At 42.1% G+C, this 12,268-nt stretch overlaps 1 protein-coding gene across 1 annotated transcript in view; it reads right to left on the reverse strand.

Annotated features, from left to right (window-relative positions):
- Positions 1–132: 132 nt before the first annotated feature.
- The window catches only part of Stx17 (syntaxin 17), a 49,233-nt gene continuing 37,097 nt past the window's right edge, over positions 133–12,268 (reverse strand). Inside the window, exons 7-8 of the mRNA XM_041667692.1 lie at positions 5,812–5,898; positions 133–5,082 (exon numbers count right to left, since the gene is read on the reverse strand). Coding sequence (XP_041523626.1) covers positions 4,843–5,082; positions 5,812–5,898 — 327 coding nt within the window. The 3' untranslated portion in view covers positions 133–4,842. The remainder of the gene's footprint in view (positions 5,083–5,811; positions 5,899–12,268) is intronic.

Genomic DNA, 12,268 nt, shown 5'->3' on the forward strand with positions numbered 1-12,268 from the left:
CTTCAGGTAGTTTCGGGGCTCACTATGATAGCATCTACAGATCTATCTTTCAGTGTATGACACTATTATTCAATACACAACAGGAAGTCAGTTTAATGTTTGTTAAATGGGTGGATTTTATTTCGTATTTCCTTGTTCAAGCACCATCCAGCAACGTAATAAATGATAAACCAATTCAGGAAAAACTTAATTTTGCAGAAATTCTTGCCATTTCACCTTTCCTTGGCCTTACCTGCCAACATGTTAAAGGGGCCTCCTTCTGCGTTGGCTGCAGAGGCACAAGTGCTGAGGTTGACACTGCTTGGAAGGCTAAGCGATTGCATCTGTTTTCCTCCAAGAACACTTCTTTCCATTTTGCCTGATCTGGACCACTGAAGTGCTGAGAATCTCCAGCAGGCAACTTGACATGGCATAATGAAACCTAATAAAAAAACACATGGAGGGTCCCCCCACACCCCATATCATTCTCTTAGATCTTACACAAAGTAGCTTTGTGGTCTTGGGCAAACCACTGGCCAATGTTTTCACTGTATATATGTTTGGTTACTATCGCCTAGGTGCATTTTTGTCATAAACTGACTTCTTTGACGGGAGCAATGTAGATACATAACTCTTGTTGGTTATTTACAACACTCAACACTTTGTGAAAAGGTGTCAAACTGAAGACCCCAAATAGAACCATTTGCTAGAAACACAAGTGTTAATAACAGTTATAAAACAGAGTTAGATGCTTATAATCCCAGAATTTGAGAGATGGCAGCAGAAGGATCGCAAATTCAAAATCGACCTGGATACCAGTAAATCCCTATTTCAGAAAAACAAAAACAAAAGCAACCTCCCCCACACACACACAAAGAATCTGAATGTGTCTTATGAGTGGGTCAGGGAAGACGCACCCTTGCCTTGTTAGACTTCCATCTACTTGAGAATGTCATCAGATACCTGTAAGCACTTGAGAACCACAGCCACATTCTAATCTATGTTGAGAAGGCACTGCATGTACAGCAGGCCCTTGCCCCAGGCTTTTCCTCCTCTATCCAGAGTCCATGTGCTCTCAGTGAAGGGCTTAAGGGACTCTTCTGAAAAATGCCTGTTTACTAACTAGTCAAAGGATGGTTTGACTTCTGGGCTTTTACTGGAAGGAAATACTGTGTGCTAGATATTTGTAGTTCAGATTCAAAACTTCTTGCGAACAGTAGGTGTTATGAGCATCCCATTCTCACGCTGCAGAAAACAGCATGAAAAGAAGACAGGCAGAAGGACATTTGTGGCCATGCAAAAGTTTCAGGGTAACCCCAGTCCCTGCTCCAGATGTACGACCAGTTCTAGGCAGCTTCAGCATGCTCACTTTCTAGGCATATTAGGTCTCTGGCTTCTGTGTATGAGGTAGGATAGTAAGCCACCAAGACACAAAACTGAGATGGGGAGAGAGCAGGGTCACAAAAGCATGGGAAAACAGTCTGTGCCTTTTCTTATTTGATGTACAATTCTTTGGTGGCAAATCCAAATGTTCCAGATATTGTGGCAGATGTTCAGAAATAGCCTAAGTGTTGTTACCAGCACCCTACCTGTGTGCATGGCTTTCCAGGGGCATCATTTAAAGAATATGATTAATTGATTCTAAAAGCTATAAGATTTATTTTTTAAAGTACTGTTTATTTTTAATTATATAAGACACTTTAAACAATGATCATAACCTATGATATAAACCAATGTGTAGAAGGTGGGGCAGGATAAGGACAGTGGCACTCTTCATTCTATACTTGAGTATAAAGCAGAACACAGTGCAGTGCTGTGTTCTGCCATGGCTTTGAACACCTGGTGAGGCACAAAAGACAAAGAAACAAATGAACAGCAAGGGTTGTTCACAGTTGGCCTTACAGTCTCCAGGCTTCGGGTGAGGCAGTGCAGCACCAACAAACCCAGTTCCAACCCAGTTTCCTCCTTTGGAACTGAAGGACTGTACAATACTTAATTCCTCTGAGGCCCAGCTACCCGTTCCATAAACGCCTGCGAAAGCACCTGGCTAACTGCCTGGGAAACACCAGTTCTTCTGTAGGGAGGTTGTTTTCTGAAAACTGAGGGTGCCATCGATTAGTGGGTTGAAATCAATGTTGAAAAACAAAACATCAAAATGTATTCCATATAATGGGAAACATTCTTCATGTATATATGTTCAATTTTAATACATTTTTTTTACTATGGGTTACACCAAAATTTCAGAGAAATTCTCAGATTATAACATCAAAAAGAGTCTTAAGAGTGCTACTATTACTGAAATGAGTAATTTTACGTAAAATCTACAAATTTTACCACCTTAATTAAAGTGGTGCTTTTTAACTGGTTGAAATAAAAATTAGACATAAATCATAGAGAAGATAAATTTAACTTGACACTACGGGGCATATTAAGTTCAATTTTAAGATCACTTCTGTGTCATATTAACTAATTTATACTTTTAAGTACTTTATATAATTTATAGTTGATTAAACACTTCTAAGCAATTTCCACAAAAAGTTATTGTAGGGAAATGAGGTACAATTTCTAAGTAATTCTAAAGTATAAAATTTTAAAGAAGACTGTAACTTCCTTAAGCATTTAGACAGCTAGAGTCAAAAGCCCAATACTGACAGTTCATGATCATGTCAACAGTTCCCACTGCATCCAGAAGATGCAGGTTTCAAATGCAAGCCTCATTCCTGGTTCTTCGTGCTGTGGCTATTATGGCACACTTTGGGGACTGGCAGAGTAAGTACTAAGCAATGAGGAAGATGATGTAGAACACAGGAGACTAAACAATGAGACAACAAAGCTTATTCTTAGAATTCCAGCTAAGCATGCTGGACTGGCTGTATCAGAATTACCCGCGATGGCCGCTCAAGGATCTTGTTATGGTCAGGTGGTGTGGTGGTGGCACGTGCCTTTAATCCCAGCACTCCAAGTGCATCTCTAGTTTAAGGCCAACCTGGTTTTCAGAGTGATTTCCAGGACAGCCAGGGAAACACAGGATACACATCTTGAAATATAAGACAAAATTTAAAAGGAATCTTATTTTAAATCAAATTGGGATAAGTTCTGCCTCCTGCTCAGGTTTGACATGCCCAATTTAAAGGAGCAGCAAGAAACAGAGAAAAAAGGATGAAGTTAAAAATAATTACTCCAAATATTTAATTCCCAGTGTCAGACAATGATCACAATCCGACACTCATTCAAAGTACTTCCTCTTTTTGATATTAAAGTCTTAAGTCAGCAGATAACAAATACTTGCAACTTCCCGATAGTTTAATAGGATGTAGTGCTTTGTTTCATAGGAATGCATCAGCAAGACTCCAGAGCACAAAAGGTAAGGATCTTCAGACAGAGAAGGAAAGATAGCAATCAACAGAGGCCAAACATCAACACAGCTCTTTTTTTGTTTGTTTTTGTTTTGTTTTGTTTTTGAGACAGTGTTTCTCTGTGTAACAGCCTAGCTGTCCTTGTAGCCCAGGCTGGCCTCCAACTCACAGCAATCTACCTACCACTGCCTCCAAAGTGCTGGGATTAAAGGAGTGAGCCACCACCCCACCATGCTTGAACCCATGCTCCTGGCTGACCGTGCTTTCTCCTCAGGAGAGATTAAAAAAATAAGGCAACCAGTGGCTCCCTCCTATCTCAAATGAGTTGGGATACAGGATGAGGCTGCCTATAGTCTTAAATTCCTTTTCTCTAAATTTCAAAATTTTTTGTTTGAGACAGACATGGAGCTGGACTGGACCCTGTCTGCTGTCCATGTTAGCACCACAGAGCTTGCATCGGGTCTGAATCTTGGCCTTGGCCGTCTAGAGCAGGAGAGAAGTTAAGTGTGAACACGGAGAGGAAGAGCAGCCGTGAAAACTGCAGGATAGGGATGACCTGGGAAAGGGCAACGGCAACAGAAGTGAGGTAGAAAGCTCCTTCTCAACCCATCCGGAAGACTGAGAGGCCCAGACCCCTTGAGGCAGGTATGTCAGCCCCTTGAAGTCCTACAGTGCCCAGGATGTGATCTTGTACTTCCTTCTGCCCCAAAATGCTGGAAATATTTAAATTTTCTTTTTTTCAATTTAAGAGATTACAGGAAGGGGTAACTAAAGATGGAAAATGATACGAAAAAAATGGGAATTATGAGAAAAATCCTCATTACATGGATAGAATTCACCCTAGAAGCAGAGAACCTTCAGAATCACCAGCTGCAAGTGGGCAAGGTGGCTGGGTTAGTAGATCCAGCTATGAGATTCTGTGCTCTTTATCTGGAGAGGCAAGGAAGGCTTCAGAAAGGACACCCATGTCACAATGAACAGTCTGTAAAGAGAACGTGGGCTTCTCTTTCCATTTTATAGTATTAATTTCCTTCACCAGAAAATATAGATGGATCCAAGTACAATCAGTCCCTAAGTACAGAAATAGTTCGCCTGCACCCCTTGTTAGGCAACAACATCCCTACCTGACAGAAAGACTCCCGAACTCATATTCTGTTTCTCCCTACAGGAGGAAATAATATATAAACACATTGACCCTCATGTGCCTGATACATTTGTACACATCTTAGATCCTTAGAGTTATAGGTTCAATCTTCACATTTCCAGGCAGAACATTTGCTCTTTGGCAGTCTTTAAACTGGACCTGACAGACACCACACCCGTCGGCCCAGGCTCCTCCACTCCTAACATCTCCATTAACAGCCAGCAAACAAATGCATCCAGTGACAGAGGCTCAACAGCACACGGCCATGGAGAATGGCTGGCTGACACTGTCCAGCAGCTGAGCACTCCGCAGCAGCGAGGTGCTCCTTAGGGTGGATGCATGGCCCAGGTGGAAGCCTGAGCTTTAGCTGCATTTTTTGTCGCTTTGGCTAGGGAGGTCTGGACAGCTGGAAGTGAGCTTCTCCATCATTTTCTGTTTCCTTCTTTGTATCAATTTTCCACCTGTGAAGCCCAACACCCCACCACCAAGTGCAGCTGCAATTCCTGCCACTTTGAAGCCTGCGAGGAGGCCGATGGGACCCCCCACCACTCCTCCGATGAGTGCACCTGCCACAGGCAGAGCTGCCAGCTTGTATTTTGCAGCCTGTAAAAAGAAAAAAAAATTCAATTTAGAAATTGAGTTGAGAAAATCTGCCTGTGGTGATGTGCGTTTTCCTCTCATTACTCCTGGCAATGCCTCTTTAACAGTGGGCTCATAATTAACCTCAGAGATTATTCTTGTTGGGGGTGTGTGTGTATGTGAAAGTATTCCACAGGTACTGCCATTGCCATAGAACTGAGGGAGGTTGCTCCAGAGTGGACAGCTACAAATTGATTTTACTTGCAAAACAATCAATCCACTATCTGGCTGGCTTATTTAAACAGTTTCAGCAGCCACTGGCTCCCACCAAAGCTTTGATTCAGCACAGGGTTATTCCACATTAGGCACCTGGGCTGAGAACAACATCATCCGGATAACAGATGGCCACACTCCTCAGTGCTGCTGCAGTCTCACTTTGGCTCTGGCTGGATTAATGGACCGCTCTCTCTTCTCCCTAGGCCTCTGCATATAGTCCTTCATAACAACTAAATGCCCCAGAGTGAGACCACAGTTCATTTTCTCTGAGAAAAAAAAAAAATCTCTGACGATAGAATGAATCTGGGAGTAGAATATTACAGCCATTGATTTCTTACACTACCTATGTGTCATTTCTTCCTTATTTCCTTAATTGCTGGTTCCCTCAACACTGAAGAGAGCAGATCAATCGGGTTAATACTAGAGATTCCTGGGAGCCGGAGTACCATTGATTTGTCAGCAGGAGCAGGATCTTACCTTCCCCAAGTTTTTGGTTCCCTCTTCAACATTCACAGCAGCACTGTTGACATGGTCTGCAATGCTGTCAATCTTCTCCTGCTGAGACTAGATGCAAAGGAATTATGAGTGAGCGGTCCTGCTGGGGAGCAGTGGGAAGCCAACACACACTATTTTAATTCCTGTAATCAGGCCCCGGGTGCTGCAGCCTTGCAGTCTTAATAGTGGTTCATTAATAGCATCTGATAAACCATGTAGAAAGTACAAATTCACTCTCACAGAAAAAGGGGGGACTTAATGACTGGGTAATAAAAGGGTGGCACCTTCACAGCAAAAAGCACCTTACACTGGAATTCATTCAAACATACAAACATATTATTCTCCAAATGAACCTACTTTGTAGGAAGAAAAAAAATCCAAATAAGCATTTACATGTCATGTTGGGTTTGATAGTAAAAAAAAGGAAAACATTCAAACAAAGTCCATAACTTATCTTCTTTGGAGATTCTGTTTAAATCAAATTTACTTTAAGAGTAAAATGCCTTTGACCCAACAAATACAAACTGTTCTTTTGTAAGAATGACACTACAACATGGTATAATCCAGCATGAGATCTTTGTACTTTTGATATGCAATAGGGAGAAATGAAAGAATTTGTGGTCTTGAGTTTTACACCTTTTTACTAAATAAAATATAGTTCAAGTTAAGATAGTTCAGATCAATAATATAATACAGCAGTCTACCTAAAACAGTAACACCTGCTCTGATGCAGCAACGATCATGACTCCTGGGATCCCTGATGGATGAATGGTGGAGCTGGGGACTGCCATTTCTTCTCTAATGTGCGAACCACCTCAGTGCCACTCATGAATGGCTACCAAGCTCTGCTCTGACTGACACCTCAGGCACAAACACTGTCCTCACCCTGGAACCAGGATCTCATCAAGACCAACTTTTTTTTTTAAATATTTATTTATTATGTATACAATATTCTGTCTGTGTGTATGCCTGATGGCCAGAAGAGGGCACCAGACCCCATTACAGATGGTTGTGAGCCACCATGTGGTTGCTGGGAATTGAACTCAGGACCTTTGGAAGAGCAGGCAATGCTCTTAACCTCTGAGCCATCTCTCCAGCCCTTTATTTTGTTTTAATAGGTATATATGTGTATATATGGACACTCATATAGGTGTATATATATGTATATATATAGTTAGTTAACTAGTTATATACCATAATATGCACCCATATTGATGGTGAAGTGCATTAGGTCCTATCTGATGTAGAAAAGCATGTGATCACTACATGAGGACACGGGTAATTTCTTTCACTTCTTTGCAGAAAAACATAGGAGACCCTCTCTTCTACTCCACATAATGCTCCTTACACAGTGATTCAACTGCCTTTTATGTTAAACCTATTTAGATTGAGGCACACAAAGCTAAAGCTTCCTATCCCACTCAGCATTTCACAAGAGAAGGTAAGCACAACACTGCTCACAAGCCCCCAGCTGTTTCCTATTAGCATTATTGGCATTCCTTCCCGGCCAACATGTACCTTCTCTCTGCCAGGCCTTTTGTGGTGGCCCTTCATCCCAGGATTCTCCACCACCATCTCGACATCCCTAACAATTCCTAAAATAGTACTTGTTCCGATTTCTTTTGAATCTGTCACACAAGGATAGCCAAGGCTCTGAAACTTGAGTATACACCAGATCACCTGCGAAGTTTCTGGAAACACAAGCTTTTGATGTGGCAGTCCTGAAATACAGTCTGAGTATGTCTGTCGGTGTGTGTGTGTGTGTGTGTGTGTGTGTGAGAGAGAGAGAGAGAGAGAGAGAGAGAGAGAGAGAGAGAGAGCGCACACACATGCACAATACAGAAGAGGGTATTAGATCTCTTGAAGCTGTAGTTAGAGGAAGTTGTAAGCATCCTGTGTGGGTGCTGGGAACCAAATTTAGGTCCTCAGCAAGAGCAGTACATGCTCTTAACTGCTGAGCCATCTTTTCAGCCTCCCATTTCACATACTTTGAACATCACTATCTTCCATGATTAAGACTGGCACAAAATATAAGATATTCTGTAGCCCTGGTATGTTCTTGGGCCAAGTATTCTCATCTGCTACACGAGGACTATGGTATTTCTCCTACAGTGTGGTAAAAGGGGGATACAATGAGCCATCCACAAAGCACAATGGGAAAACAGAAACACCATCCTGGTTTTACCGAGGAAATGCTAACTCTCATCTTTCCAGCAAAACAGTTTATCGAGCTTGCTCCTGATGGTGTTCTCAGATAACAAGTCTCCCTTATGTTCACTGGATTTTCATTTTTACAACAGCAAAGCTCCTTTCAGTCAGCTTTCTACCACAGAAGCAAGTGCCAGCACCAACAATATCCAACTTGCCTGTATTCCTGACCGCTGCAGGGCTTCAGTCTGCTTCCCACTCTTGCCTGAAGCAATCTACGCTAGCAGAAGAGCCACTGCAGTAAAATCCTAGCACCAACTTTTACATCTTTATGGCTAAAGTAGAGGATGAAGAGCTGAGGGAGAAGTCTGCTAGGGCTATTCCTAAGTCCACACTCCAAGTGATCACAGACCTCCGGAAGATTTATTTATGTCTGTGCCCCTTCCTAAAACTTTGGATACTGCGACACTATGACTGTCTTAGCCACTGCTTTGTTGCTGTGAAAAGACAACAATAACAAAGAAACTCTTCTATAGGAAAGCACTTACAGGGGGCTTGCTTAAGGTTTCAGAGGCTTAGTCCATCGTCATCATGGCAGGGAGCAGAGTGACAGGGAGCATAGTGGTACAAACGGTACTGGAGAAGCACCTAAGAGCTGCATCCTAATCGGTAGGTCAAGAGACAGACAATGGTCCTGGCATGGGCCTTTGACACATTAAAGCCCATGCCAGTGACAAACTTCCTCCCAGAAGGCCATACCTCCTAATCCTTCTAATTCTTTCAAAGAGTTCCACTCTCTGGTAACTAAGCATTCAAATAAATGAGCTTATTGGGGTCACTCTCATTCAAATCATGGCAGTGATTTGTTAAGTTTAAAGTAGAATTTTTTTGTTGTTGTTTTTTTTGAAATATTTATTTATTTATTTATTATATTATGTGTATAGCATTCCTTCCACGTGCCTGCAAGCCAGAAGGGGGCGCCAGGTCTCATTATAGATGGCTGCAAGCCACCATGTGGTTGCTGGGAATTGAACTCAGGACCTCTGGAAGAGCAGTCAGTGCTCTTAACCTCTGAGCCATCTCTCCAGCCCTAAAGTAGAATTTTAAGATAACTAATTTTTCCTACATAAATCCTTTGGGAAAATCAGAGAAAAGACTACCAGGAAAATGCCCGACCTATAAACACTCATTATTTCAACTGTAATGCATTCATTAGTGCAACTACCAGTCCAAGATGAGTTTATCTGTCCTGGGGTTGTAGCCTACCTCTGTTAGTACTACAGACCTTGGGAAGCTTGCTGGGACATGGGGATAGGAGAAGCCAGAGGGCAGAAAGCCCTACCCTGGGTCAACAAACATCCCTCAATTAAACACACCTAGCTGCTTCTTCCTGTTAGTTTGGCTTCATTTTTCCAACTGTCTGTATCTTTAGATTCTACTTCATGCGTAAGAAGGACTTGGTGATATCCACAATGATTGTAGTTAGCTTTCAATCACTATCAGGAGAATATGAAACTATACTGCATTTAGAGCTAAATCCTTAGCTCTTTACCCGGGGCCAACCTGCACAAAAATAACATTACCACAGCCTATGAGATCAGGCTTCTCCCAACATGGTGACTCAGGGCCTCTGCCTTCATCTACTTATTTTGCCTCTTTGCTTCTGATTTGTTTAAGTTTGTCTTCGTCTACCTAGATTTCTCATACCGAACAGTTTTCACCCCCCCATACCCAGCCTGGCATTTTACTCTGTGGCACTCAGAAGTGTTTTCAGTATCCCTTTAACAATGGACTAAGTCACTTGTAAGGCACATTTTAAGGAATATTCAATTAGTTGCCCTATTGGCCTGAAAGTAGCCAAATCTGTAGAAGCAGTTATAGGGGCAAATCAGTTTCAGGAGAGCTCAGGAAGAACTCGAAATGTGACACACAGGGAGACAATGGTTATCTTGGCCTAGTAAAGGATATAAGCAGGGTGGAGAGGGAACACTGCATTGGGAGGGGACTTAAGGATGCTGGTGGCAAGGGGAAGACCCAAAACAAGGCTGCAGAATAGCTGAGGTAGATGGGGATGAGAGAGGAAAGATGCTGTCTGAGGTAGTCCTTTCATCGGGTCTGCAAAACCTGCTGCCAAATAACATGCTAAAGTTCATGGGGGCTATGCATGGAAAAATCTAGCTGAATCCACTGCAGTCCTATTCTAATGCAGCCAGAACAAAATTGGATTTCAAAAGCCACAGAGAAAAAGATAGAAGTCAAAACAGACCCAGCAATAAGGGGTAGCATGTTGTCCAACTTCTGGCCCAGAGTTCTTTAAATTCTCCTTGACCAAAAGGAAATGGGTTGGTCACAAGAAAGGGGCACTTGCACAAGCAGAACAGGGGCCTGTAGATATTAATCTACTCAGAGTTACTGGGCCATACTGTAATCTCTCATTATTTTCGTGAATCCTGTTTACAGCAAACTATCTACACCTTGATATCTAATGACTTGCAAGTGTACAACTCTGTGGCATATTATTCACAATACAGAGGCATCGGCAGCATTACCCTCGGGCCTTTTGATCCTCCTGAGTTCAGCACAGCTGTGCACCCAGAGAAAGTTCTTTAACTATATGGCTGTCCCGATACAATCACATCCATGTGACACCAGAGGATGTGGTCACTCCTTGCTCCTGCTTATTCTCTACCAAAATGGAGCTTCTGTGACTTCTTGGCCATGTGTCACAAGAACTCAATCATCCTGGGAATAACAATCATGGCTCTCCTTTGAGCTTCTGCCAAACAGCACTGCGTCTCGTGTCCTTGCAGAGACGATTATAACTAGGACATTTGTATGGAGCTGTGGCTGTGGCCGGAACCTTCCCGGGTGAGACTGGGTTGTGACCTGCTTACTATATAAAATAACTGAACACACAATTGCTAATTCTCCACAAACTCTATTCTTTTCTTTCATATGCTTACCCACCAGAAGAGAAAATGAATTTATTTGGATAAGAGCTAAGTATACCTTTAGTTTGTTTTTTTAAATCAACCTTAGTGATGTATAATTTACATATATTGAAACACATTTAAGTGTGCAGATTGATGGCTTTGGCAAGTACATATATTTATGTAACCATGCATACACATACTTTATGAACTGCATTAGAGTGAGAGATTATTAATTACAATAATTGGATAGATCTTGATTGTAAACAACACATGTGTTGGGGGACTCCTGTATCATTCCCCGCCATCTGCAAAATAATAACAGGCCATAGAGACAGCTAGTCTAGAGACTACTAACATTTTTTTCTTTTGACTTAGAGGTATCAGTAATAATTCAAACAATCTATTGCTTTCAATGTCAGTCATTTCTCCAGGAAAATAGTCATAAGATAGACCATAAGAAGAAAAGGCTAACACTAGACAGTCTAGACCTTAAGTCTAGAAATCATTGATACAGGAGAGCTGCAAAAGGAGAGCATTTCTAAGAAATGAAAATGTGTCTGGATAGGTCAAAGAAACAAGAACATTCATCTCAAAACCTTGACAACCTCTTATATTGAAAGAAAACAAACTCTTCCATATGCGGCTCTAGAGGACAAAAGTGCCCAAGAAAAATTATCTGACAGAATTTACACAAGGAAGAGCTTCCACCCCTCCTACAACCTTCAAAAGAATGGCTGAGCATCAGTGTCACACCCTTAACTTTTAGAAAGACAAAAGTTAGAAGTTAGTGGTCTGAGAAACTGGGGCAGAGTACTGGGCTAGACTAGCAAGCTCTGGAGTCCTCCCCCATTCCACCCTGAGGAGCTGTGCTCTAGGAGTTTCCACCTCAAAACCAGGCCTTAGGGAAGCCACGATGCAGAGAAGCTGGGCTGCAATTCACAGCCTGAGCAAGAACAGGGAACTAGCCTAGCCAGAGCACAAGCCAAAATTACTTTGCACCTGTGTAAACAGGTATTCACACACCATACCTTTCTATAATTCCCAGGAGAAAACAAACAAACAAAAAACTGTTTAAAAAACTATATTTCCTACCAAAACTATAACGTGCTCCCTAATCTATGACAACAGATTCATTCAGGCCTTAAAGGTTCCTGTCTTTGACTTCACCTCCAGGTTGACCCTCAAAAAGATCCTCAAAGGATTCTGAGCATCCTTTACACTCTATAGGTAAGTATTACTACTTTACCTACAGGTTAAATTCTTATAACTGGTTCCCAGCTAGTCACCGTGCCCATGACCTCCCTTTCATTGTAAGAGTCTTCCTAAGGCACAAACTGGATCGCAGGACATCTGTACCA

Source organism: Microtus oregoni, unplaced genomic scaffold (assembly GCF_018167655.1).
Source record: "Microtus oregoni isolate MIOR12 unplaced genomic scaffold, Mior012 000017F_ref0000208, whole genome shotgun sequence".
NCBI lineage: Eukaryota > Metazoa > Chordata > Mammalia > Rodentia > Cricetidae > Microtus > Microtus oregoni.